Genomic DNA, 27805 nt, shown 5'->3' with positions numbered 1-27805 from the left:
GTCCAGAAATTCCTCATTTCTCCAGGTTTTCCACCCGATCTCCCCGGGGCTGGGAGCGGGGACAGGACCCCCAGGATGTCCAGGGTGCAAAAATGTCCCTGCTCTGGGGCTGGGTGGCACCTGATTTCCCTAATTTCCTGATATTCCCTGATATTCCTTGATTTCCCTGATTTCCCTAATTTCCTGATATTCCCTGATATTCCCTGATTCCCGTAATATTCCCTGATTTCTCTGAATTCCCTGATATTCCCTGATTTCCCCGATTCCCCTGATATTCCCTGATATTCCCTGATATTCCCTTTTCCCACCTGCAGCGCCCGAACCCCCTGACCACGCCCCTTTCCTTCGCCCCGCCCCTCACCCAGACAAGGGCGTGACTATGCAAATAAGAGCCCGCCATTAACCAATGGCAGAGCAGCCCGACTGCTGTATGCAAATCTTCGGGCGGTGTGGGCGGGGTTATGCAAATGTCAGCGGCGCTGCTCGGTCAGGCGGCGGCAGCGCTCCGGGGACACGAACGGGACCGGGACCGGCACCGACACCGGCACCGACACCGGGACCAGCGCCGGCACCGGCACCGGCACCGGCACCGGGGCCTCCCCGGCCGCGCTGCAGCGCCGGGAGGGCGCGGAGCCGCCGAGGAGGGAGCGGCGCTGCCCAGGTGCGTGTCCCGCGGCGGGCACGGGGGTCCCGCGCTCCGGTGTCACCGGCGGCGGGCACGGGGCTCAGGGCGGGCGCCAGCAGCGCCTGGGCTCCGCTTTCCTCGGCCGGGCTCCGTCCGCATCGCGGCGGGGCGCACGGGCAGGGGAGCGGCGGGGCCGGCCCGGGGAGGGGCCGGTGCGGCCGGGCCGGCGCCCGGCGGGCGGCTCTGGGCACGGCGGAGCCCCGGCCCCCGCCCCGCCGTCTCGGGATGGCGGCTATAAAAAGCCTGCGGTTTGCGCCGGGCTCGGGCCGGTTATTTTTACTCGTGTCTGCGCGGGGAGGAACGCCCGGGTTTAACCCAAAAGTGCAGCCTGGGTGGCGGCCGCCCTGCCCCGGCCCCGCCGCCGCCTCCCCGCCGCCCCCGCGGCCACCGGCGCGCGGGGAAACTGAGGCACGGCAGCGGCGGGCTCGGCGTGACCGCGGGGACAGCGCGCCCGGTCCCCCCCGATGGCGCTGTCACCTCGCGGGGCTGGCACAGCGACCTGGCCGCTCCCGGCACGGGCGGGCGGCGGCCCCGTCCCTTCCCGCTCCCGAGGGGACGGGACACGGGCACGGCTCCTGCCAGGGGCATCCCCAGCGTGGTGGCACCTCCATGTGCCATCCCCAGCGTGGTGGCACCTCCATGTGCCATCTCCAGGGTGGTGGCACCTCCATGTGCCATCCCCAGCGTGGTGGCACCTCCATGTGCCATCTCCAGGGTGGTGGCACCTCCATGTGCCATCCCCAGCGTGGTGGCACCTCCATGGGCCATCTCCAGCGTGGTGGCACCTCCATGGGCCATCCCCAGCGTGGTGGCACCTCCATGGGCCATCTCCAGGATGGTGGCACCTCCATGTGGCATCTCCAGCGTGGTGGCACCTCCATGTGCCATCCCCAGCGTGGTGGCACCTCCATGGGCCATCTCCAGGATGGTGGCACCTCCATGTGGCATCTCCAGCGTGGTGGCACCTCCATGTGCCATCTCCAGGGTGGTGGCACCTCCATGGGCCATCTCCAGGATGTTGGCACCTCCATGTGCCATCTCCAGAGTGTCCCAGGGCACCTGGGTCCCCCTGGCACCTATGGACAGCGAGGTGGATCCTCTGCCGGATCCTCCTGCCCAGCACAGCCCGCTGCCAGTGTGTCCCTGTCCCTCCTGTCCCTGTCCCTCCTGTCCCTCTCCCTGCTGTCCCTGTCCCTGTCCCTGTCCCTGTCCCTGTCCCCATCCTCAGGGATTTTTACTCTTTTAATGACAGAAACTCTCCCAGCGCTGCCGGTCTGGACTTTCCCAGGGAATGAATTTCCCTGGAAGCTCGGGATGAGCAGGAAAGCGGAGATGGGACCCAAGGAGGGGGGGCTGTGCCCCCAGGGGACCCCCCGGGCATCCCTGGGGCCGTGGGCTGGGAAAGGAGCGGGGGCGACCACCAGGACATCCCAGGCCTGGCCCTGTGCCACGGCCCCGCTGCCAGCTGGACACGGCTCGGGGACCCCAGGGGGCTCTGGGGAAGGAGGGACCTGGGTGCAGGCTCAGCTCTGGCCTAGGACCCCAAACCTGTCCCGGGCACTCACGGCACCCCAAAAGAGCGGATTTGGGAAACTTTGGGAAAGTTCTGTGCAAAGGGAGAGGGATCCTGCTGGGTCAAGCCAGCAGTAAACCAGCCTAAACCAGGCAGTAAACCAGCCTAAACCAGGCAGTAAACCAGCCTAAACCAGGCAGTAAACCAGCCTAAACCAGGCAATAAACCAGCCTAAACCAGGCAATAAACCAGCCTAAACCAAGCAGTAAACCAGTTTAAACCAGCCTAAACCAGGCCTCAGGTCTGGTTTAGGATCCCAAACCTTCCCAAGCCCAGGGCACCCATGACATCCCAAAAAAAAGTGGATTTGGGAAACTTGGTGAGCCTTTGGTGCAAATGGGGAGGGGTCCTGCTGGGATCCAGCCGTGAGGGGCTGCAGAGCCTGGCACGCGGCACTGGGGGCACCCAGGAGGATCTGGGGGGAATCAGGACAATTGAAACCCCTGGAATTTCCCTCCTCTTCCCGGAAATCCCCGCAGGATGGTCAGGATAAGGCAGCTCCGCGAGCCAGGCAGCCCCAGAGCCCCGGGGCCAGCCCTGAGTGCCCCCAGCACCAAGCGGGGACCACCCCCAGGTTAATCCCAGCCCAATCCCGTGGGAACTGTGAGTTCCCTCCCTGGACGGAGCCTCAGTCGTGCCCTGGGCCGGAGGGGGGTCCGTGCGTCCGTCCATCCTCCCAGGGCCCTGAGCTGCCTCGGTTTTGGGGCCGTTTCAATCCTTCCTCCTTCCTCACACTCATTTTGGAACCGAAAATCCTCCACCCATCAGCCCGGGGCTTTCGCTCTGTGTCACCCCAGGGGGACGGGGACAGCGACAGCGACAGCAGGGCTGGAGGGCGGCCGTGTCCCCCAGAGCCCCAAACCCTGGTTTTGGGGTTTTATGGCTGCTGGGCGTTCGGGAAGGGGGGGACGGGGTGTGGGGAGGTCGTGGTGGTCCCAGAAACCCCTCAGGGCCCCATCCCCGCCTTTCCCCCATTCCCCAGCTGGCTCCCAGTCCCCACCCAGCGCTGGTTTGTGCTGGTCCCTTGTTTAAACAACCTATAAAAAGCAGGAGCGCCCAGCACAAACTCCACGCTCAACTTTGACTTTTCCCCGCGCTGGGCTCGGGATGCTGCTCACAGCAGCTCAGCCATTCCCAGGGGATCCAAACCACGGGGCCAGGCCTGGACTTGGCCCTCTGGGCTCAGCACACCGGGTCTGGTGCTCCTAGAACCCCCATTTTTAATCCCCATTTCAAACCCTCATATCAAACCCCCATTTCAAATCCCCATTTCAAATCCCCATTTAAATTGCCCATTTCATGTCCCCATTTCAGACCCCCATTTCAAACTCCCATCTCAAACCCCATTTAAATCCCTGTTCCGGTCCCCATTTCAAGCCCCCATCCCCACCCCTGTTCCCCTCCTGGTCCCACCATCATCCCCTCCCTCCTGTGGGATTTTGCTGCTCCTGGCTCAGATTTTCCCCTCCCTTGGGATAGAAGCTCTTTCTCCCTGCTCTAATTGTATTTTTTCTCCCAAAACGCTTTTTGGGAGCTGCCAGAAGCTACCAGCGGGTGCTTGAGAACCAATCCCCTCCCAGTCCTTCCCAGTCACCCCCAGCTCTCAGATTTGCAGCAAAACCCCCATAATTTAGTAAAAAACCCCTTTCCTGCACTTTCTGCTCCCCATGGGAGGATGAATCCCCAGGCAGCTCCGAGACCCTGACTTGGGGGTGTTTTAGGGGAGGGCTCAGCCCTGGAGCAGCTTTTTCCTTTAATACCCCCCCTGCCTGGATTTTGGGATAAATTTGGTGGATTTAGGGTTTCTGGGAGCATCCAGGGGTGTGGAGGTGCTGCAGGCAGTGCTGGAGGCCCCGTTGTGGTGCTGGGAGTCCCACTGTGGCTCACAGGGATTGTTTGGTCTCTGCTCACTGCTCGGGAGCTGGAATTGGGGATTTACACCCCTAAAGGCACAGAGAGTCGGGGGGGTTGGCTACAAACCCGACCCCAGCACGGGGCAGGGGTGAGGCCGAGCTGTGGGTGCTGGGTCCCACTGGGAATGGTTGGGATGAGGTGGGAGCGATCCCAACCCCAATCCCAAACCTGATCCAAATTAGCTCCTCTCAGAACCCCCCTTGGAATCTCCCTGTGGCTGCTGGAACCTTCCAGGTCCCCCTGGGCTTCCCCCCATGGGGCTCTGAGGTACCACAGCATCCAAGGGTCTGTGGGGGATTGTCCCTGAGAAAATCCTTGGAGTTGTTCCATGTCCCTGCTGCAGGTGGGGGACGCAGCCGTCCATCCATGGATCCACGGATTCATCATCCCTGTGTCCATCCATGGATCCATGGATCCATGGATTCATCATCCCTGTGTCCATCCATCGTCCATCCATGGATCCATGGATTCATCATCCCTGTGTCCATCCATCCATCCATCCATGGATCCATGGATTCATCATCCCTGTGTCCATCCATCCATCCATGGATCCATGGATTCATCATCCCTGTGTCCATCCATCCATCCATGGATCCATGGATTCATCATCCCTGTGTCCATCCATCCATCCATCCATGGATCCATGGATTCATCATCCCTGTGTCCATCCATCCATCCATCCATGGATCCACCATCCGTCCATCCCTGTGTCCATCCATCCATCCCATGGATCCATCCATCCATCCCTGTGTCCATCCATCCCTGTGTCCGTCCATCCCATGGATCCATCCCTGTGTCCATCCATCCCTGTGTCCATCCATCCCTGTGTCCATCCATCCATCCCTGTGTCCATCCATCCCTGTGTCCATCCATCCATCCCATGGATCCATCCCGGTGTCCATCCATCCATCCGTCCCTGTGTCCATCCATCCATCCGTCCCTGTGTCCATCCATCCATCCATCCATCCATCCATCCATCCCCGTGTCCATCCATCCATCCCTGTGTCCATCCATCCATCCATCCCTGTGTCCATCCATCCATCCCTTTGTCCATCCATCCATCCCATGGATCCATCCCATGGATCCATCCATCCATCCCTGTGTCCATCCATCCATCTCTGTTTCCATCCTTCCATCCCTCCCTCAAATCTCCCCCCAGCCTGAGGCTCTGCAGGGACACGGGGGGGTCACAGCCAGGCCAGCACCCCCTGCCCCAAACGTGCCAGCCCCGGGGTCCAGCCCCGAAATGCCACCCCCAAAACGACCCGTGGGGAGCTCAGGGTGTCCCCAGGGAGCGCCGCAGGTGTCGGGGCCAGGAGGATGCCCCCGGGATGGTTGGGAACAGGAAAACCTCTCCTTTTCCAGCCGGGAATTCTCAGCCCTTTCCGGCGGGGCCGGGGTGGTCTGGGCACCCCCAGGCCCTCGGGGAGGGGGCACGGGGGGGGTCGTGCGTGGGCCCGGGGACACAGGGTGGCAGCGGGGCCGTGGGAACGGCAGCGCAATTTCCTTCCATAAATTAAAATTAGTTTTGATCAGCTAAAAATAGCAGCGAGCACGATGGTGAAATGGCAACGTGCTCGAGAGGGGGAGGCGGGACACGCCGGGGGCATCGGGGGACCCGAGGGTCCCCAACTGCACCCCTGGCACCGGCCTGGCACTGGGGGGGTCCCAGAGCCGTCCCCAACACGGAGCTGCCGCCCCGCTGTGTCCCAGCCCCGCTCCTGCCCCGTGGTTTGGGGACAGCGGGGACAGGGCCAGGCCAGGGCTGTCCCCACACCCGGGTGGGGCTGGGGACATCTCAGTGCCACCCGTGGCTCTGCCCCGCTGGCGGCTTTGGGGGATTTTGGGGTGGCTCTTGCTGGGGGTGGTGGCAGAGGGACAGAAACTGGGGGGTGTGACAGAAACTGGGGGGATGTGACAGGAATTGGGGGGTGTGACAGGAATTGGGGGGTCCCAGCGCTGTGGGGGTGTCAGAGGAGTGGGAGCTGGGGGATGTGACAGGAATTGGGGGTGTCCCACACTGTGGGGGTGGCAGAGGGACAGGAACAGGGGGGTATGGCAGCAATTGGGGGGCAGTGACAGGAATTGGGGGATGTGACAGGAATTGGGGGGCAGTGACAGGAACAGGGGTGTCCCAGCGCTGTGGGGGTGTCAGAGGGGCAGCAATTGGGGGGTGTGACAGGGATTGGGGGGTGTGACAGGGATTGGGGGGGTGTGACAGGAATTGGGGGGTGTGACAGGGATTGGGGGGGTGTGACAGGGATTGGGGGGTGTGACAGCAATTGGGGGGTGTGACAGCAATTGGGGGGTGTGACAGGGATTGGGGGGGGTGTGACAGGGATTGGGGGGGGTGTGACAGGGATTGGGGGCAGTGACAGCAATTGGGGGTGTCCCAGCGCTGTGGGGGTGTCAGAGGGGCAGGAATTGGGGGGTGTGACAGCAATTGGGGGGTGTGACAGGGATTGGGGGGGTGTGACAGGGATTGGGGGCAGTGACAGCAATTGGGGGTGTCCCAGCGCTGTGACACGCTCGGGGGTGCTGCGCCCCTCAGCCACGGCGGCCCCGGGGGTCGCCAGCGCCGTGTCCCCGTCCCGGGCCGGCTCTCGGGGCGGGCGGGCGGTTTCGCTTCGCCGCCTCCTCGTGCCGCCACTTCCTGGCCCGCGAGTGGCGGAGGTCAAATTTAGTCTGCTGGAGCCTGAAAAAAAAAAAAGAAATTAAAAAAAAATCCCCAAATTTAAACCTCAAACCAACCCCTTTGTTTGAGGGACCCTCCCCGCCGCCAGCCCGGCCCCCTTTTAAACGCCGTCCCCGTCCCACGGAGCCGCCGGGAGCAGCTTCGGGAGCAGCCTTGGGGCTTTGGGGTGAGAACTCCGCTCCCAAAGCCCCGGGATTTGGGATCCCGTGATTTGGGATCGCGGCCGACACCCGAAGGCGCTTGGGGAGTGTGGATTGGGGTGGCTGGGCAAGGCCAAGGGGATTTTTTCCCCTCTAACCCAACAGAATTTCCCAATTTCCCCCCATTTTCCGCTTGGCCACCATCTTCGCGGAAGAAGAAATGACCGAACTTCCTCCGAAAATCGATTTTTTTCGCAGCCAAACTTATTTTTGGCGGCGCTGGGGCGGACCCTGGCTGGGGACAGCCCCGAGGGCCGCCGGGCTCAGGCGCTTCTCGCTCTCTTCCAGCCCCGAACCCAGCGGAGGAGGCGAAAATGGGCCGCAAAAAAATCCAGATCAGCCGCATTTTGGACCAGCGGAACCGGCAGGTGGGGGCTGCTCGGGCTGAGGTGGGACCAAGGAGAGGATGAGGAGGACGGGAGGCAAAACCACCCCGGGGGGAGCATTTCTGGGAGGAATGGGCGCCGTTCTCGGGGGGTTTTCACGGCCGGCCCCCCTCAGGTGACCTTCACCAAGCGGAAATTCGGGCTGATGAAGAAGGCGTACGAGCTGAGCGTGCTGTGCGACTGCGAGATCGCCCTGATCATCTTCAACAGCACCAACCGCCTGTTCCAGTACGCCAGCACCGACATGGACAAGGTGCTGCTCAAGTACACCGAGTACAGCGAGCCCCACGAGAGCCGCACCAACTCCGACATCCTCGAGGTAGCGGCCGGGGCGGCCCCCGGGGCCCCGCGGTGGCCGCAGGGACGCGCTCATTGTCACCTCCCCGCAGACGCTGAAGCGCAAAGGGCTGGGGCTGGAGAGCCACGAGCTGGAGCTGGAGGAGGGCCCGGAGCCGCCCGGGGACAGGGGCAGGAGGCTCGGGGAGGGCGTGGATCTGTCCCTGGCGCGGCCCAGGTTCTATGTGAGTCGCGGGTGGCACGAGGAGGGCCCTGTCCCCTCCCTGGCCTTGGGTTCTGGTTCGTCCTGCAGGGTCCTCACGCCCTTCTTGGCCTCTGGTTCATCCTGAAGGGTCCCGAGGGCCCCCAGGTGTCCCCAAGGATCCCGTCCCCTCCTTGTCCTTGGGTTTTGGTTCATCCTGAAGGGTTCATCCGAGGGTCCCCAGGTGTCCTGTCCCCTCCCTCTCTTTGGGATCTGATTTGTCCTGCAGAGTCCTGAGGGTCCCCAAGGATCCCGAGGGTGGCTGTCCCTGACCCCTGTGTGTCCCCAAATGTCCCCAGGGGTCCCAAGGGTGGCTGTCCCTGACCCCTGTGTGTCCCCAAGGATCCCGAGTGTCCCTGTCCCTGACCCTGTGTGTCCCCAAGGGTCCCTGTCCCTGACCCCTGCATGTCCCTGAATGTCCCCGAGGGTCCCTGTCCCTGACCCCGTGTCCCCGCAGAGCCCGGTGCCGCTGCCCGAGGCCGCCTACGGCAGCTCCCCCCCAGCCCCCGAGGGCTCCCTGGGCTCCCCGCAGGGCCAGGGCCGCTCCCCCGCCCTCAGAGCCGCGGCTCCCAAGGCACCGGGACGGTCCCCAGGGCCGCTGCCCCCAGGTAGGCTCGGGGACACTGCAGGGGTGGGCACCGGGGAGGGGACCCGGCCATGGGGGTCCTGTGCCCACCATGGGCACCCCGGCACCCCCTGGACACCCCATCCCCACAATGGGCACCTCATCCCTGCCATGGGCACCCCATCACCCCCCTGGACACCCCATTACCACCCTGGACACCTCATCCCTGCCATGGGCACCCTGGCACCCCCCTGGACACCCCATCCCTATCATGGGCACCCCATCCCCGCCATGGGCACCCCATCCCCGCCATGGGCACCCCATCCCTGCCATGGGCACCCTGGCACCCCCCTGGACACCCCATCCCTATCATGGACACCTCATCCCCGCCATGGGCACCCCATCCCCACCGTGGGCACCGCATTCCCTACATGGACACCTCATCCCCACCGTGGGCACTCCATTTCCACCATGGGCACCCCATCCCCACCATGGATCCCCCTCTCCGGACACCTCATTCCCTCCATGGTCACCCCATTCCCACCCTGGCCCCTGTCCCGGCCGTGCCCAGCCCGTCCTTGCCCCGCGGGGATTTTCCCCGCCCGGCCCCGCATGCAAAGCTCCTCCCGCGGGGCCTTCCCGGGCGCGGGGCCGGGGCTGCGTGGGCAGGAGCGGGGCCGCAGCTGTGGAAACACCGGCCCGGGGTGGCTCCAGCTGCTTCCTGTGCCCTGCAGCAGCGGCAGCAGCTGTGCCCTCACCCCGTGCCCATCGAGCCCATCCCGGGCACGGCCCGGCACGGGGGGCTCAGCCCCTGGTGGGGACAGAAAGGGGCTGGAAATGCCACAAACGCCGGGGCCTGAGCCTGGAAACCACCCGGGGTGGGAGGTGGCACGGGATGGGGACAGGCAGGGATGGGACAGGCAGGGATGGGACAGGGAGGGATGGGACAGGCAGGGATGGGGACAGGCAGGGATGGGACAGGGAGGGGTGGGGACAGGGAGGGATGGGGTCAGGGAGGGATGGGACAGGGAGGGATTGGACAGGGAGGGATGGGGACAGGCAGGGATGGGGACAGGGAGGGATGGGACAGGGAGGGATGGGACAGGCAGGGATTGGACAGGGAGGGATGGGGACAGGCAGGGATGGGGACAGGGAGGGATGGGACAGGCAGGGATGGGACAGGGAGGGATGGGGACAGGGAGGGATGGGACAGGGAGGGATGGGACAGGGAGGGATGGGACAGGCAGGGATGGGGACAGGGAGGGATGAGGACAGGGAGGGATGGGACAGGCAGGGATGGGGACAGGGAGGGATGGGACAGGCAGGGATGGGACAGGGAGGGATGGGACAGGCAGGGATGGGACAGGCAGGGATGGGGACAGGCAGGGATGGGACAGGGAGGGATGAGGACAGGGAGGGATGGGACAGGGAGGGATGGGGACAGGCAGGGATGGGACAGGGAGGGATGAGGACAGGGAGGGATGGGACAGGCAGGGATGGGGACAGGGAGGGATGGGACAGGCAGGGATGGGACAGGGAGGGATGGGACAGGGAGGGATGGGACAGGCATGGATGGGACAGGCATGGATGGGACAGGCAGGGATGGGACAGGCAGGAATGGGGACAGGGAGGGATGGGACAGGCAGGGATGGGACAGGGAGGGATGGGACAGGCAGGGATGGGACAGGCAGGGATGGGACAGGCAGGGATGGGACAGGCAGGAATGGGACAGGCATGGATGGGACAGGCAGGGATGGGACAGGCAGGAATGGGACAGGGAGGGATGGGACAGGGAGGGATGGGACAGGCAGGGATGGGACAGGCAGGGACAGGGACAGGGAGGGATGGGACAGGCAGGGATGGGGACAGGCAGGAATGGGACAGGGAGGGATGGGACAGGGAGGGATGGGACAGGCAGGGATGGGACAGGCAGGGATGGGGACAGGCAGGGATGGGACAGGCAGGGACAGGGACAGGGAGGGATGGGACAGGCAGGGATGGGGACAGGCAGGGATGGGACAGGCAGGGATGGGACAGGCAGGAATGGGACAGGCAGCACCCCAAACCCGGGATGGGGTGGCCACGGGCACACTCACTGGCCATTCCCGTGGGTGCCATTCCCTCCAGCCGGGCGTTTGCAGCCCCCGTCCCCTGCCCTGGGTGTCACCTCCTGTCGCAGCCCAGTGGCTTTGCCGGCACACCCGGCTGCCCCGGGGCTCATCCGTGCGTCCCGCTGTCCATCTGTCCCCCAGGGCTCGGCTACCCCCTGTTCCCCGCCGCCAGCCTGAGCCGCGCCCTGGCCACCAAAACGCCGCCGCCGCTGTTCCTGGGGGCCGAGGGCCGGCGCGGGGAGAGCCAGGGCGGCCTGGCCAGCGGCCGGAGCAGCGGCACCGCAGCGGTGAGTCGGCTGTCCCGGGGCCACGTGGCTGTCCCCAAGGCCACACGGCTGTCCCCAAGGCCATGCGGCTGTTCCTGAGGCCACACGGCTGTCCCCAAGGCCACATGGCTGTCCCCAAGGCCACACGGCTGTCCCCAAGGCCACGTGGCTGTCCCCAAGGCCATGCGGCTGTCCCTGAGGCCACACGGCTGTCCCCAAAGCCACACGGCTGTCCCTGAGGCCACACAGCTGTCCCCAGGGCCACGTGGCTGTCCCCAAGGCCATGCGGCTGTCCCCAAGGCCTCATGGCTGTCCCCAAAGCCACGTGGCTGTCCCCAAGGCCACATGGCTGTCCCAGGGCCACGTGGCTGTCCCCAAGGCCACACGGCTGTCCCGGGGCCATGTGGCTGTCCCCAAGGCCTCACGGCTGTCCCCAAGGCCACACGGCTGTCCCAAGGCCACGTGGCTGTCCCCAAGGCCTCACGGCTGTCCCCAAGGCCACATGGCTGTCCCAGGGCCACGTGGCTGTCCCCAAGGCCACACGGCTGTCCCGGGGCCACGTGGCTGTCCCCAAGGCCTCACGGCTGTCCCCAAGGCCACATGGCTGTCCCAAGGCCACGTGGCTGTCCCCAAGGCCTCACGGCTGTCCCCAAGGCCACATGGCTGTCCCAGGGCCACGTGGCTGTCCCCAAGGCCACACGGCTGTCCCCGAGGCCACACGGCTGTCCCCAAGGCCACATGGCTGTCCCCAAGGCCACATGGCTGTCCCCAGGGCCACACGGCTGTCCCCAAGGCCACACGGCTGTCCCAGGGCCACACGGCTGTCCCCAAGGCCACGTGGCTGTCCCCAGGGCCACACGGCTGTCCCCAAGGCCACACGGCTGTCCCCAAGGCCTCACGGCTGTCCCCTAAGCCACGTGGCTGTCCCCAAGGCCACACGGCTGTCCCCAAGGCCACGTGGCTGTCCCAGGGACACGTGGCTGTCCCCAAGGCCACACGGCTGTCCCAGGGACACATGGCTGTCCCCTAAGCCACACGGCTGTCCCCAAGGCCACATGGCTGTCTCGTCCCCAGACCCCGCTCCTCCCATCCGCCCCTTCCTCCGGGCCTTGCTGGGGGCCTCGGGGAGGGGTGGCTTGGGGTCCCCCCGGGGTTTTGGGACCCCGAACCCATTGGGGTCCCCCCGTTTTCCGCAGCGGCCGCTGTACCCCGCCCTGCAGACGCTGAGCCCCGTGCTCAGCCCGGGCAGCTCCGGCCTCCCGAGCCACGGCCTCGCCGGCTTCCCCTTCCTCAGCCCGGCCCAGGCGGGTGAGTGGCGCCGCCCCAGCCTCGGGACAGCCCTGTCCTCCCTTTGTCACCCCTCCCGCTCACTGTGTGCTCTCACCCCGCAGATTTTGGGGCTGGAGAGGCCCCAACGCCCCCCGGATTCCTGCAGCCCCCCCCGGCCTGGCAGCACCCCCGGGACGTGGCAGCGCTGGGGTGAGGAGGGGTGGGGACAGGACAGGGGACAGGATGGGGACGGGGGGGACAGGGCAGGGGACAGGGGTGGCCCTGGCATGGGGACAGGAGGGACAGGATGGGGACAGGAGGGACAGGAGGGACAGGGCAGGGGACGGGGGGGACAGGGGTGGCCCTGGGGTGGGGACAGGGTGGGGACAGGGTGGGGACAGGGCAGGACAGCGGGGACAGGACATGGCAGCACTGTGGTAAGGACAGGGGTGGCCTGGGGCGGGGACAGGGGGGACAAGGCGAGGGTGACCCCATCCTGCTGTCACCTCCCGGCCATGGGCGGCACCGAGGGCCAGCCCCCACCCACCGGCTGCTCTTGGGGCTCACCCCGAAGCACCCCCAGGTTATTTCCAGCCGGGATCCCCCTTGGGTCTTGTCCCCATGTCCTCCCCCAGCAGCCGTGTGGGCCCAACTGGGCCAGAACCAGCCCAGGACAGGAGCTCGGGGGGTCTCAGCCCCTCTAGGGGTGACAAGGGGACACCGCGCCGGTGAGGCGGGGACAGCCCCTCATCCCTCCCTGTCGCCGCAGGGCCAGCAGCCGCATCGTGCCCGCGGAGGAGCCGCCCGCCGCTGTCCCCGGCGCGTCCCCGCAGCCGCAGCCCATCAGCATCAAATCGGAGCGGGTGTCGCCGGGGCTGGGCTGTGCCCCGGGCACCCCCCAGCCCCCCCTGGCCGCCCTGGCGCCCCTCAGCGAAGCCCCCCGAGCCCCCGGCGAGCTCCAGCCCCGCGATGGCTTCGCCAAGAGCTTCCCCCCGTACGCGCCGGGGCCGCCGCGGCCGCTGCCGGACGAGCCGAGGGTCGCGGTCCCCGCCGTCCCCGCCGTCCCCGCTGTCCCCGCGCGGAGGGCACAGCCCCTGGACGTTTGGCAGAGATAGCGAGGCCGGCGGGGCGCGGGGAGGGGGAGCAGCCCCCGCTTCTGCCCCATCGCAGCCCCTCGGGATCCCCCCGGTGCCACCAGGGTCGCTGTCCCCGCCCGGGGGCTGCAGCTCCTCCAGACCCCCCTCCCCAAGTCCCCTCCTTTGGGCGCGGCCGGGAGCTGTGGCCGTGTCCTGTCCGGGGGCGCTGGGCGCTGTCCCCGCAGTGTGTCCCGAGCGAGTCCCCAGCGAGTCCCCAGCCTGTCCCCAGCGTGTCCCCAGCCTGTCCCCAGCGTGTCCCAGCAGCCGGAGTGGCCGGGAAGTGCCACGCGGTGGCAGCAGGACTGAGAGCAGCGGCAGCGGCTCCAACCCGGCAGCCCCGGCCCAATCCCGCAGCCAGGGGGACGGGGGACAGGGACAGGGACAGGGGACAGCGCTGCGCCCCCAGCCAGGGGCTCTTTTCTATTTATTATCTTCGCACCAATAAAGAGCTGGGGGGCTCGGTGTGTCTGCTGTGAGGTTTTTGGGCGCGGGCGGCCCAGTTTGGGGTGGCACGGCGGTGATGTCCCCGCGGGAGAGGTGGCACTGCCCGCACGCCCTCGGTCCCAGCGTCGCTGTCCCCCCCCGTGTCCCCCAGGCTCAGAGCCACCTCTCGGCGTCGCTGACCCGCGGGGTGGGTGACAGCCGGGTCACCCCTGCTCCGGTGGGGTCGCTGGGGCTCAGCCGTGCTGCCCCCACCCCTCGGTGACCCCAGAAAAGCCTCTCGGGGGTCTCAGAGCACGGGGGAGGAGGAAAAACCCCTGAAAATCGGGATCTGGGGGGCAAGGCGGGGGTTAAGGCCCGGCCCAGCTGAGCTGAGCCTGTTTTGGGTCAGGGCTGGGCTGGGTTTGGGGGTTGTGCCGGTTTTGGGGTGGGGGAGCATCCCTGGGGGCTGTGCTGGGCACGGCCGCGCTGCTGGGGGGTGACAGGGAGGGACAGCCGGGTCCTGCAGCGCCACCACCCCACGGGGACACCTGGGGGGGCTCGGGGCGCCCCAGCACCGCTCGGGCACCCCCAGGCCGGGATCAGGCAGGGCCGGGGGTCCCGCACACCCCCCAGGCCGAGCTGGGCCCCTTCCCCCGGCTGGGGAGCGATGGATTATGGCCCCGAGATTAAAACCTGGGCGGGAGATTAATCCTGGGGAGAGTTTGCCCGGTTTAATAGAGCGCCACAAATACCAGGCGGGATTAGGGGGCTGTGCCGAGCCGCGCCGGGCCCAGCGCCACCCCCCGAGGGTGGCAGGTCCCCTCCAGGGCCACCTTTGGGCCCGGGCCGGGGTCTGCGGCTGCGAGAGGAGGCGACACAGCGGGAGCGGGAGTGGGGGCTGGGGTAAGAGACTCTGATTGAATAGCAATGACTGCATGATTTATGGTTTGCATTATTGCACGCCTCATTTGAATATATGCTAATCAGGCCTTTTTTTTTTTTTCTTTTTTTTTTTTTTTTCCCCTCTCTCCCCCTGGTTTTGTTTGTAAGATTTAGATTTGCTATGGCAACCCGCTGGCATGGAAGGAGCGCCAGGAAATGTCAGGGCGAGGTGAGCCCCGGGGAGGGGCCGGGGGCTGCGGTGGCGGCGGTGGCGGCGGGGGGGACGCGGCGCGTCCCGGCCCCGGCACCCGGGAACGGCCGGCGGGACCGGAGGGCAGCGGCGGGAGCGCCGGGAGCGGCCGGAGCTGCGCATCCCGGCCCTGCCCGCAGGTCCGGTACCGCCCATTGCGACACGTCCCGAACTGGGCTCGGGAAGTGCCCCGGGGTGTCCCCAGCCCCGCTGGGGTCCCTCGGAGCGGCCTCGCTGTCCCTGTGTCCTCAGCCTGGCGGAGGGGCTGGCGCTGCCCATGGCGCTGCCCCAGAGGTGGCACCAGGGACCCGCAGCTGCCTGGCGGTGCCGGGGGTGACTCGGGGCAGCGGCAGAGCTGCGCTGTCCCCAGCCCCGGCCGCCTCTGGCGCTCCCTGAGCCCTTCCCAGCCGGCCCGGGGGCGGCCGGGTCAATCCCAGTCACCCCAGGCCCAGCCGGGGCGGCCGCGCCGCTCGGGGGGCGCTGGGCTCCGGCGGAGCCGCCGGGGCTTTGTCTGCGCTCGGGCCGGCGCCTCTCCTGCGCTGCGGGCGGGACGTGCCGGGGGACCCGCACCCCAATTGGGGGCCGGGGACCTTTCCAGCCGGGCCTGGCACGGTGGGTGTGGGGTTATTCCGCCCGCAGCAGCCCCTGTCAGCGGATCCCTCGGGGGGGGGGTGGGTGTCCCGGTTCCGAGGGGACATCCCGGGTGGCCACGGGGTCCCCGCGCTGTCCCCACCCCGCAGCTCTGCCCGTCCCGGGGCAGGCCCGGGGTGGCTCCGGAGCCCGGTGTCCCTGCAGGGCCGCCCTCCCCAACCGGGGCCGATCTCCGCTGGAGCCGGGGCCGTTCCACGCCTTACAGCGGGGCCGCACCGAGCCCCGGGGCCGCGGCCCCGACGGAACGGAGCTGACCGGTCCCTCCTGGCGTCCCCGCCGCCTCAAACCGGGGCCGAGACGGGCACCGGGGGCTGCCCGTCCCCCGGTGCATCCTCCCCCAAACACCCATTTTGTTGTTTTGCAAAAGCCCTGAAATATTCATGGCGCTGTGCCGAACGCCTCTTAATGAATTTTTGATCAAAACTCCATCAAGGAGCCCAAATACGCCACCCACTCCCCTAAATCCGCGCCGTCGGGGCTGGGGGGCAGCGGGCCCGCCGGTACCGGGCGGCTGGAGGAGCCGGGCCCGGCCCGAGCGCCTTTTACCGGGGGAAGCCCCCGGGCAAACCGGGGCTCTCACGGCCACCGAGGGCGGGGATGGCACCGCAGCACCGGGCACGGGAATCACGAGGCTGGCCGCAAGATTTGGGGCGTCGGACGCTCAGGCCAGGCCTCCTGCTTCTGCCGGGGCCGGCAGGGAGCGGCCGAGCCGCCGGGAAGCCCCGGTTGGACGGGACGGGCGGCGGGCGGCCGGGGACGCGCGTCCCGGTGCCCCCGAGCTCGGCCGCGAGAAAAATTCGTTAATGAGGAAATGCATAAGCGGAGCTCATTAGGGCAGAGCGCGGAGCCCGAGGCCTCCCCGCAGCACCGGGCCGGCGGCCGCTCGTCCCCGGGGCGGGCAGGACTCGGGAGGGCACCGGGGCGGCCCCAGCACCGGCAGCGGCGCGGTCCCGGTTCGGCGGCGGCCGCGCATCCCGGGGGCTCCGGGGCTCAAACCAGGCCCGGCTCTCCCCGGCCGCGCTCGGGGGCTCCGGGTCCGCGGGGGTTCGGTGTCCCTGGGTGTCCCCCCCTTCCCCGAGGCCGAATTTGGGGCGCGAACCCCCCCGGGCGCCGAGCAGAACCCCCGGGATTTTTTAGCGCTCCCAAAATCCCGGCGCGCCCGGGAGAAGCGAAGGGAGGGGGGAATCCGTTCCCGGGGGTTTGGAGGTGTTAACCCGGGAGCAGCGAGGGATTTGGGCTGGAATGAAATAAAAAAATGCCAATTTCTGCTCCATTTCCACGCAATAATCCCGCAGCGGCCCGGGAAAGGGGAGCGCCTTCCGCAGCCGCTGCCGCAGCCCCGGGAGGGGGGCACGGGGCAGGGGGACCCCCAAACCCTCCCCGCGCCCCCCCTGGGGTGCCCCCAATCCCGAGGGTCCCCGGGGAGGCGCGGTGGGGTCCCCGGAGCGGCCGGTGCCACCCGCTGCCCGTGCAGGGCCGCATCGGCGGGGTCAGCGGGATTACTGTTATTATTATTATTATTATTATTATTATTATTATTATCATTATCATCATTATTATTATTATATCTCCTTTTTTTTAATAATAAAATCCTCGTTATTTTTAGGTTCTGCTGCTGCCAGAGCCGCCCCCCGCCCCCGCGCTCCCCCCAGCCTGGTTTCCCCCCTCCCTCTCCAAGCTCCGGGCGAACCTATCCCGCTCCCGACGCGAGCGCGTCATTCCTTACGTAGTAAAATATGGAGAAAGCAAGGAAAAAAAAAAAAAAAAAAAGACGCATTTTTTCCCCTCCTCTCTCCCATCTCCATTTCCAAAAGGGACAAAATGGATGTTTGGGCGGAATCCGCCCCCCGCCACTGCCGCCTCACCCCGAGGCCCCGTCAGCGGCGGGGCCGGGGCTGCCCGGTGCGCTCGGGGCGTTCGGGCGGACGTTCCCTGTTTAACCCCACGTAACGGCAACGTGAGCGCGGGGGCTCCGCTTCCCGCGGCCCGGCCGGGGCTCCCGGGAGCCGCAGCCCCGCCTGGATGGCCCCGGGCTCCGCGCCCTGCCCGCTGCCGGTGCCGGTTCCCCCCAGCCCCGGCGTCCCGGCGGCTCCCGGCTCCCGCGGCCGCCGCTAAGTCAGTAATGGACGCAGAGGTGCGGAGGGAGGTAAATAATCCCCTCCCCACTCCCTCTTTTTCCGCCGCCGTTTTTCCCCCCCTCTCCTCTGCCCCGCACTGAACTCCCCGCGCCGGGGCGGCCGCCGGTGCCGCCGGTGCTGCCGGTGCCGGCGGGGCAGGGCTGGGCGGGCACCGGCGGCCGCCCCGCTCCCCCTCCCGCTTCTCCCAACTTGGAGGAAGTCTGCGAGGGGGGACCCCGCGCCTCCCCTTCCCTCGCCTGATATTTTTAATTTTTTTTTTTTTTTCCGGGGGTGGGTGGGGTGTTCTTCGCCCTCCCCCCGCCCCGTCCCGGATTAGGGTCCCGGCAGCCCCGGTGCGAGTGTCGGGGTGGGGGCGAGATGGCGCGGGAGGGGGGGACGGGGACGAGGCGTGGAAAGCTGCCCTCCCTCCGGCTCCCGCAGCGCCGGGAACAATGGCCACGGGCTCCGTGGGGACAATGCCCGGCGGAGCCGAGCTGCTTGGGTTGCAGGACACGTCCACCACCGCCTCGGCCACCCCGGGCCCCGGCCCCCCGCTCCCCCGGGCCACGCACCCCCCGTTCCCCCGGGACCGTGGGAAAACGCGTGGCCGGGCCCGGCGGGGACACAAGGGAGGGGACACCAAACTTGGCGAAAAGTGTCCCCGCGCCGCCGCGGGGGTCGCCGCCGTCCCCCGGCTGCTCTGGGGTCCCCGCGGAGCCCTCGCGGTCGCTGTCACCCGGCGCGGCTCCTCCCGCCGGCCCCGGCGGGTGCCTCGGCCGCGGCTCAACAGGTCGGTACCGGGCACGGCCCAGGTGCGCCCGGCCCCGCTCCCAGCGCCGCCGCGCTCCCCCCGAGCCGCCCTCCCCTCATTATTCCTGTTATCCCAAGGCAGCCTCCGTGCCCAAACGCCGGCATGTGCGAGGCAAACAGAGCGCGATTGTTCCGAGCCTGGGAACGCGCGGAGGGGGCGCGGGGGCCGCCGCCCGCCGCCCCCCGCCCGGCCCCCGCTCAGACGCGATTGTGATGGAAATAGGCCTTTCCCCGCATGCTGTTGAACTTGATGTTGACTCCTTTTCTTTTTGGAGTTTCACATCTCCTCGCTCACTTGTTTTGTGGGAAAATTTTCTCCCGAGCTTCGGTGTGAAATTAATTAATCGGGGCCTCTAGATGGCAATGGGACACAAAAGGGGACAGCCCGGGGAAACTCCGGCAAACTCACAAAAGCCACCCCCGGGGTTTAGAGCCCCGGGGCCGGTCGGAGCGACTGCCCTGCCCTGCCCGGTGCCCGAGGTAAGGGGCTGCCGGAGCGGAGTTTCGGTGTGTGCAGCTATTTTGATATTTTTTTAATGATAATTTTGCGAGGGAAGGATTTGGGGTTAAAAAAAAAAAAATAGAGAGCAGGGAGAAAGGGGCGTGGGGGGTTCTGTGTGGGGCTGGGGTGTTGTGTGGGCATTCCCTTCCATCCCTGCGTTGGTGCGAGGTTGTAAAAACAACAACAACAACAACAACAAAAACAAAAAACCAAAAAAAAAAAAAAAAAGGAAAGCAAAAAAGGAAAAAGAAGGAAAAAAAAAAGAATACAAGGGAAAAAAATATCCCCGTGCAAAAAGCCGGGGTTGAATTCGGTATTTCTGGCGAAAGGAAGAAAAAATAATTAATTCTCTTGGTTTGTTGCTATTTTTCCCCTTGAAAAAAAAAAAAGTGTCTGGGTGGTTCTGCAGTGCCCGGCTCTGCCCGAGCGGGCACGGCGGGAATCCCGCGCCGTTGTTCCCCGAGCTGGGGAATCTCCGCCGCGCACGGGGACGGGGGAAAACCAGTTCGGCTCCCAGTTTGGACTGGGAATGGTTGGTTCGATCCCCAGTGCCTTCCCTCGCTCGCAGTTTCGACGGGTGCCGCGCGTGTGTCGGGATCGGCGGCGACGGGGGGAGAAATGGAAAATCGGATTTTCCTCGGAAGCACTTGGCAGGGCAGGATGTGATGGCTTGGAGGCGCATCAATCTTCTGCACAGCGCTCGGGGCTTTGGGGGAATATTTTCGCAAATATTTAGGCCAGAAAATACGAGCGTCAAACGCCATCCCGCTCTTTGTTGCCGCAGCACCTTTGGGTGACAGCGGCTGCGGGAAGGAAATCATTAAAATCTGTTAAACCTTTAGTTTTCACCCGCATCGATATTTTCAGCTGGGCAGGAATTCGGGGGAATTCGCTGGGGGGTTTGGGGACCCCTTTTCCTTGGGATCGCTCCCCCGCCTCTCCCGAGCTGCTGGAATGGAGCTGCGAAGCGACGCGGAGGGAAACGACTCGTTGGATTTTAAATGCAAATAATTCCCAGCGACGTTGGAGTCAAACGAGCGGAGGGGGGGAAAAAAAATTGGAGAAAAGAAAAAATTGGGGCGGGAAAAGGAAGAGAAAAAGACGGGGTGGAGTGAAAAAAAAAATCTCGGTGGGAAAAAAAGCGCGGAGGGAAATAAACAGCAGAAAAATCCACTTTGGAGGAGAACCGGGCCGGGCGGGAGAGCGGCTCCGGTGCCCGGGGAGTGCCCGGTGCGAGGCTGCGGTGCCCGGGGAGGCTGCGGTGCCCCGGCAGGGGCGAGCCGGGACGGACTGACAGCCGGCCGGACAGACGGGCAGGCACCAGGTGCGGGGCTGCCCCAGCCCGGGGTGTCCCCGCAGCCGAGGCCGTGTCCCAGCGCGGCCCTGCGCTGTCCCCGCGCCGCGGGCACCGGGTGGCACCGGCCCGGGGCGCCCCAGCCCTGCCCGCCGGCGGGACCGGCCCCGGCGCACCGGGCAGGGGCTCCAGCGCCGCCCACCCCCGCCCCCGCCGCCGGCCTCGCCGCCAAAGTTGCTCCAAGTTGGAGCCGTGGCGGCGGCTGCTCCTGACGCGTTTCTCTCTTTCCCTCCCCAGGTGGGCACGGCCGAGCGGCGTCGCGGGCACCGGACACCGGGCGAGGCGGAGGTAACGGCGGCTCCCCCCAGCTCCTCGCCGGCGGCAGCCCCGGGACGCGGCCGGTAGCACCGGAGGGATGCGTGGCAGGTGCGGGACCCGCAGCTGGTGGCGTTACCGGCAACGGCGGCAACTTCCCGGCCCGGCCCCGGCGGCGCCGCTCGGTGCGCTGGGACGGGGCCCCGCGGCCGGCCGGGCTGCCGGGGCTCCGGTGCTGCGGGGGGGAAGCGGGGCCCCCGCGCCGAGCTCCGCCGCGCTGCCTCCCGCCGAGGCGGCCGCCGGTTCCTGCGGCGAGCGCCGCGCTCGCACCGGAGCCCAACATGGCTGCTGTAGTGAAGGTATTTCATGCACACGGGGGTCTGGGCGAGGGCAGAACGGGGCACCGGAGGCGCCGGGGCCGGCCCAGCGCCCGCAGCCGCCGGGGAACCGCGTACAGGCGGGCGACCAGTCGGTAAGTGGCGGGAGGAGCGGGCCCGGTGCAGCCCCCGGCGCGGACACGCGTGGGGCCGCCGCTCCCCCGGTGCCGCCGGTGCCCGGCTCCCCCCGCGCCTCCCGGGGCCGCCGAGCAGTGCCCGGCGGGCACCGGAGACCGGCGGGGGCGAACCGGGCCGCCGCGGCCCGCCCGGGCCCTGCGCGGTGCCAGCGGGGCCCTGGGCGGTGGGAGCGGCACCGGCGGCGCCCCCGCTGCCCGGAGCGGCCCCTCCCGGTACCGGGCCCGGGCCGGAGCGGCTCCCGGGGCGGCGGCGAGGCTCCGCCGGCGCCGTTCGTTCCCTCGGCGCTCGTTGCTGGGTTTTACCCTTCGGGCAAACGGGACCGAGCCGTGGGCAGCGCGGCGGGCACGGGCGGCGGCGGGGCCGGGGCCGGCGGCGGCCAGGGCGGAATTTCGGAGCCCCGGTTGGGAGGTAACGGCGGCGGCTCGGCCCACGCGGGGCGCGGAGCGTGGGGAGGATGGCGGGCAGCAGCACCGGGGCCGCGCGGGGGACGAGCCGGGAATTGGGCACCGCTGGCACCGCGTCCCCGCTGCCCGCGCTCGGCCGCGCCGCGGAGCCGCGGGGACGGTAACGATGGTAATTAATAGCCATAATAATGATAATCAATTAGCGGCAGCTCGGTGAGAGAAGGACGGAGGAGGCACGACCCCGCACGGCCCCGGTGGCGGCGCGGCCGCCGTTCAGCACCACGGAGAGCGGCGGGGCCGGTGCCCGGTCCCCGGTGCCCGGTGGCGGCGGGAGGAGGCTCCGCTCGCTCCCCGCGATGCTGCGGCCGCCGCTGGCATTTTGGAGGGCTCCGGCCAAGGGCTGCCCGGCCCTTGGTGTGCCCGGTGAGGGACGGAGAGCCCCGCTGCTCCCGGGGAGCCCCCGGTGCTGGCGGGTTGGCATTTCCGCCGGCGCCGCCGTTCCTTCCCGCGCGGGTATTCCATATATTCCATATATTCTATAGATTCCATATATTCTATAGATTCCACATATTCCATATATTCTATATATTCTATCTGTGTAGGTGTGGGTATATAAAAGGCCGAGTGCGGGCAGCAGGGCCCGGGTCGGATCTCTGCCTTCCTCCCGAAATCGGAGCACCGGGAGCGGGAGCCGGGCCCCGCCGCCCAGCCCGAGCCGCCGCTCCCGGTGTGCATGGCCGGGCCACAGCCCCGCCACCGTGCCCGGGCCGCCGGTTGGTTTCGTTTTCCGCCGTTTCACCGGGGCTCGGCGCCATGAGGCGGCCCCGGGAGCGCTGGGGAGCCCGCGGGGCAGGGCCAGGCCGGGGAACCGGGGACGCGACGAGCCCGGGAACAACCGGGGGCACATTCGGGGGCCCCGCGTGGCTCTGGGCTCGTGTGCGGGGACGTGCGGGCACCTGGGCGAGTGTGACCATGGGTGTGAGGATGCACCGGGAGAGACGAGCGCTGCGCGTGCTCCGGTGAGCCCGGGCACCTTGGCGTGGTCCGTGCCCGCAGGGGTCACGGCCGTGCCCCCGCTGAGGCTCCCGGGAAGGGCTCCTGTGCCCCGGCCCGGCCGGGGCTGCCCCGGGGGGCCGGGAGAGCGGAGCGCGGCCCCCGCACCGGGCAGCGGCGGCGGGGACCGGCCCCGGGCGGCCGCACGGGGGGGACGTGGAGCCGGACCTGGGCCCCGCGCCCCGGGCTCTGCCCCGCCGGCCCCCGAGCCGCGGCCGCGCTTTCTCCGAGCCGGGGGGGTTTCTCCGCGGCCGAGGCCCGGCCCGTCGGTGGGCTCCGTTCCACCGGGGATCACGGGTTGTTCGAGCCCCGCTCGGCTCCCGAGCGTCTTTCCCCTCTGCAAGCGGCTCCCGTGAGCGCAGCCCCGACGGGAGGGACGGGCCCGGCCGCCCCCGCCCCCGCGGCCGCTCCTCCTCCCCGGGCACGGGGGTTTGAGCCCAGCCTGGCCCGGGGGGCGGCTCCGGCAGCCCCGGCCCGAGCGGGGTTACCCCCGGGGCACCGCCGCCTCCCCGACGGGGCGGGCCGGCTGCGGCGGGCGGCCGCGACCGGGGGGGCCCGGCCCGAGCAGACGGAGCGGCCCCCGGGGACGGCGGCGGCCGTGGCGAATGGCGCAGCCCCTGCCGGGGGGGTGACCCCTGCCCCGGCCCCACGCCCGGGCTGTCCCAGCCCCGCCGCTCGGGCTTTGTCCCCGCCGGCCGCCCCGTCCCTCCTCCCGCCCTCCCCCGCCCTCCAGCCAGCGCTGCGCCGCTGACTCTGCCTCAACTTTAGAGGCAGGTCCCGGAGACGCCGGGCAGCGGGAGAGGCACCGGCACCGGGCGGGGATGGCCGCCCGCATCCCCATCCCCGTCCCCATCCCCGTTCCCGTCCCCATCCCCATCCCCATCCCCATCCCCATCCCCATCCCCATCCCCATCCCCATCCCCGTCCCCAACCCCGTTCCCGTCCCCAACCCCGTTCCCGTTCCCGTCCCCGTCCCCATCCCCATCCCCATCCCCGTCCCCATCCCCGTTCCCGTTCCCGTCCCCATCCCCGCCCCATCCCCATCCCCATCCCCATCCCCGTTCCCGTCCCCATCCCCATCCCCATCCCCGTCCCCATCCCCGTTCCCGTCCCCGTCCCCGTCCCCGGGCCGAGCCTCCTTCGCTCGCCGCCAGCCCGGCAAGGATGCGCTGACCCGGAGCCGACGGCAGCCGCGGGATGCGCAGGTACCCCCGCCCCGGGAGCCCTCCCGGGACCCTTCCGGGGCTCTCCCGTTGGGCACCGGGGCAGCCGCTCCGCCGAGTTTCCGTCCGAGCGGCCGCAGCTCCCCGGGAGGAGCCCCCGCCCCGCCGGTACCGGGGCCCTGCCCGGAGCCCCCCGGTGGGGACGGGGCCATCCCGGGGCCCTCAGGGTGACCCCCCCGGGAAATTCCCGGCCCGGACCCGCGGGAGGTGCGGGGTCCCTGCCGGGTTTGAAGCGCCGGGCAGCCGGGAGAGGATGTGGGAGGAAGGGGAGGAAGAGGAGAAGAGCGCGGGGGACCCCCGGGGGCCCTTTCGGGCTCGGCCCGTCCCTGCCCGGGCGCTTTCCTGACTCAGCAGTTCCGTGCCAATAACTCCGGGAATTACCCGGTGGGCTGGGGCTGGGGCTGGGGGCGAGGCTGGGGCTGGCAAGGACCCGGCAGCTCCCTGGGCCTGTCTGTGGGGCTGTCCCTGGGCGGACACGTGGTGCCATCCCTGAGCTGTGCCATCCCTGTCCCGTGCCATCCCTGAGCTGTGCCACCTCTGCCCTGTGCCATCCCTGATCTGTGCCATCCCTGTCCCGTGCCATCCCTGAGCTGTGCCACCCCTGCCCCGTGCCATATCTGTCCTTGTTCCATCCCTGCCCCGTGCCACCCCTGCCCCTGTTCCATCCCTGTCCTGTCCCATCCCTGTCCCGTGCCACCCCTGCCCTGTGCCCCCCTGTGCCACTCCTGTCCCGTGCCACCCCCAGGCTGAGCCCGCTTTGGGGTCCTGCTCCTTTTGGGGGCACCAGCCTTACCCTGGGGCTCTGGGGTGGGCACGGGGGTGGCCGTGCCACATCGCAAGGCACCGCAGCCCATCCCTGCTGTGCCACCCTGGGCTTTCCGTCGTGGTGGCACCAAGGGGACGAAGCTCGGGGGCCGCGGGGCGGCCGAGGCGCCGATTGCTGCAGAGCTGGGGGGGTTTTTCTCTTTGGTTATCTAGCTGTATGAGTGTATGTGATATCATAAAGCTAGAGAACCGAATGTAAAAACCCTCTCGCCGTCCTCCGGGAGCCGGGGCCTCGCTGCCCGCCGGGCTCCCCGAGCCTCCAGCCCCGCGGCCTCCATGGGATTTTGCCTTTCATCGCTTCCTACCCAGGCCCAGAGCTGGTGCCTCTGCCTGGCTGGGGATTTCGCTTCCAGCCTCCAACCCTGGTGCTTTTATTTTATTAATTTTTCCTCTTTTTTACTTTTTTTTTTCCTTTTAGGTTTTTTTAAATTTTTTTTCATTTACTTTTAATTTTTTTTCCTTTTTTCTTTTTTTTTTTTTTTTGCCACTGTGGTTTTAATTTCCACCCCGACAATTAACTGGTGCTGGAGATAAATGAAACGGGGCCAGCTCCGAAAGAACCCCCTGAGAAACGCTGTTTATAACCGAGTGGAAGGAAAGTTGCTTAAATATATTACAGCATGCAAATTTTAATTTAGCACCAGCCCCGTTCCCGAGGCCGATTTATCTGCCGGGGAAGGGAAATAAATCATCGCCGCTCGTGGCCGCGTCTGCGGAGAGATCGCAGCTTTGTTCTTCCAGAGAGGGGTTTGGGAGCATCCTGGGGCTCAGATCCCTCCAGGAGCCGCCTGGGTCTGGGATCCTCCTTCCCTCCCGCTCCTCCCCACTCAGGGATGCGGGGTCAGCCCCAAGGACGGTGCTGGGGCGAGGGACGGCTCCGAGGGGCGACCCCAAGGGTTGATCCGTGCCCTGTTATTGCTGGGAATGCCAGGGGGGCTTGGGGTGCAGCCCGAGGGAGGGCCCTCAGGGGTGACCCCAAAGGTTGATCCGTGCCCTGTTATTGCTGGGAGTGCCAGGAAGGCCTTGCCGGGGGGGGTTTGGTGACCCCAAGGGTTGATCCGTGCCCCCGTTGTTCCCTGTAACCCCAGGAATTTCCAGGGGGGGTTTTGGGGTGCAGCCCGAGGGAGGGCCCTCAGTGCCGCTCCAGAGAGGGAAGTGGAGATGATCCGGACAAATCCATGAGCTAGAAACGTTTTGGGATCGGGCTGGGCTGCAGGAACAGCACGGGGACAGCTCCACCCCTCCCTCGCCGTGGGGACTTGGGAGCAGCAATGCCCAGCTGGGATTGAGAAATGGGAAAGGTGGAAAATGAACCAGCCCAAGGCCCCAGTCCCTCTCTCCATCCTCTCTCCCTGGCTCCCCCGAGGGGTTCTGTCTCCTCATCCACCCTGGGGCTGCAGCAGAGGAGGAATTTGGGGGAAAATCAACAGGTTTGGCCAGGAGAGGAGCAGATTTCCTGTCCCTGACCCACCCCTGGGATCCATCCCTGGGATCCATCCCTGGGATCCGTCCCTGGGATCCACCCCTGGGATCCGTCCCTGGGATCCATCCCTGGGATCCATCCCTGGGATCCGTCCCTGGCACCCCTGAGCTCACCCAGTTTGGGGCCTTCCTTGGGCGGGGAGGACCCGGGGTGTGTTTGTGCTGTGGGATGAAGCAGGGGCAGCCCCAGACACCCCAAAATGTGCTGTGGGGTGAAGAGGAAGCAATTCCCAATCGCCCTGGGGGTCCCACAGGGGCTGAGGCCGGGAACGGCGGCGCCTTGGCCCCGATGTGTCCTTGGGGGAGACCCGGATCCCGAGGGAAATGTGCCCTGTCCTGGGGCGCTGCCACCCTGCACGGGCACAGGGCCCTTCCCCGGGCCCTCTGCTCTCCCCAGGCGCTGTCAGAGCAGCTTTTCCCTTCTCCCTCCCCCGGCTCTCCCTGCTCTGCTCCCGCAGCTCCCGCGTGGGTTTGGGCAGAGAATCCCCGAGTTTCTGAGGCTGGAAGGAGCCTCTGGCTGATGGGGACGGCTGGGGACAGCCAGGGGCGGCTGTGCCACCCTGGGAGAGACACAGAACCCGTCCCACCCTCAGCTCTCCCAGTCCCAATCCCAAAACACCCCCGGATCCCCCCCTCCATCCCAGCTGGGAGCAGCCAGGGGAGGGGATGGGCTCCAGAAACCTTCTCCTCCCTCCTGACTACTTGTAAACCGTTTAGCAGGAATTTCTTAAAATAGGTTCCACTTTAAGGACTTATCTGCTGAATACCATTAATTTTCTGGGGTTCGTTAAAAGCAAACTTGGTCTCATAGCAACGGAATCTATTCCAGGGAAGCAGCCAATTGCAGGGTGTGCGAGCCAAGGCACAGAGAGAAAAGGAGCCTTTCAGGTTTATTCCAGGCCTCTGTGCCTTTTTTTTTTTCTTTATTTTTTAATTTATTTTTTTTTTTTCCCCAGAGAAGTTTTCAATTTTCAGTGTTTTTATTCCCTGGTGGAATATTTCAGATTTTCTCCCCGGCAAAAAAAAGGAAAATATTGTGGCCTGTGTGTGTGGGGTGGAGGGGAAATCGCCGTGGGGTTGTGGTGTTTGTGGGCAGGGATGGAGCCTGTTTGGGACAGGAGGGTGGCACTGCCAATGTCACCCTGGGGTGGCACCGCCAATGTCACCCTGGACATGGCACCGCCAATGTCACCCTGGGGTGGCACTGCCAATGTCACCCTGGGGTGGCACCGCCAATGTCACCATGGGCATGGCACTGCCAATGGTACCATGGGGGTGGCACTGCCAATGTCACCCTGGGCATGGCACTGTCATTGTCACCCTGGGCATGGCACTGCCAATGTCACCCTGGGGTGGCACCGCCAATGTCACCATGGGCATGGCACTGCCAATGTCACCCTGGGCATGGCACTGCCAATGTCACCCTGGGGGTGGCACCACCAATGGCACCATGGGCATGGCACTGTCATTGTCACCCTGGGGTGGCACTGCCAATGTCACCCTGGGGGTGGCACCGCCAATGTCACCCTGGGGGTGGCACCGCCAATGTCACTCTGGGCATGGCACCGCCAATGTCACCATGGGGGTGGCACTGCCATTGTCACCCTGGGGTGGCACTGCAAATGGCACCATGGGGGTGGCACTGCCAATGGCACCCTGGGGGTGGCACTGCCAATGGCACCCTGGGGTGGCACTGCCAATGTCACTGCCAGTGTCACCCT

General features: G+C 66.9%; 2 protein-coding genes across 2 annotated transcripts in view; both read left to right on the top strand.

The window, feature by feature from the left end:
- The first annotated feature begins 584 nt into the window (after positions 1 to 584).
- MEF2B (myocyte enhancer factor 2B) lies at positions 585 to 13317 on the top strand. The gene is made up of 9 exons (XM_036399176.2): positions 585 to 661; positions 7356 to 7435; positions 7569 to 7772; positions 7843 to 7974; positions 8449 to 8599; positions 10809 to 10954; positions 12130 to 12241; positions 12325 to 12412; positions 12972 to 13317. Exons 2-9 carry the CDS (start codon positions 7382 to 7384, stop codon positions 13315 to 13317), a joined length of 1233 nt encoding a protein of 410 aa, XP_036255069.1. The 5' UTR covers positions 585 to 661; positions 7356 to 7381.
- Positions 13318 to 14538: 1221 nt separating this feature from the next.
- LOC118696949 (amyloid beta A4 precursor protein-binding family B member 1-interacting protein-like) overlaps positions 14539 to 27805 on the top strand; it is a 32959-nt gene continuing 19692 nt past the window's right edge. Inside the window, exons 1-3 of the mRNA XM_036399360.2 lie at positions 14539 to 14664; positions 14812 to 14872; positions 20565 to 20615. Of these exons, the coding sequence (XP_036255253.1) occupies positions 14825 to 14872; positions 20565 to 20615 (99 nt within the window). The 5' untranslated portion in view covers positions 14539 to 14664; positions 14812 to 14824. The remainder of the gene's footprint in view (positions 14665 to 14811; positions 14873 to 20564; positions 20616 to 27805) is intronic.

This window comes from Molothrus ater, chromosome 26 (assembly GCF_012460135.2).
Source record: "Molothrus ater isolate BHLD 08-10-18 breed brown headed cowbird chromosome 26, BPBGC_Mater_1.1, whole genome shotgun sequence".
NCBI classification, from domain to species: Eukaryota; Metazoa; Chordata; class Aves; order Passeriformes; family Icteridae; genus Molothrus; species Molothrus ater.
Note: the sequence above shows the minus strand (reverse complement) of the source record. Positions and strands in the feature narration are given on the sequence as shown.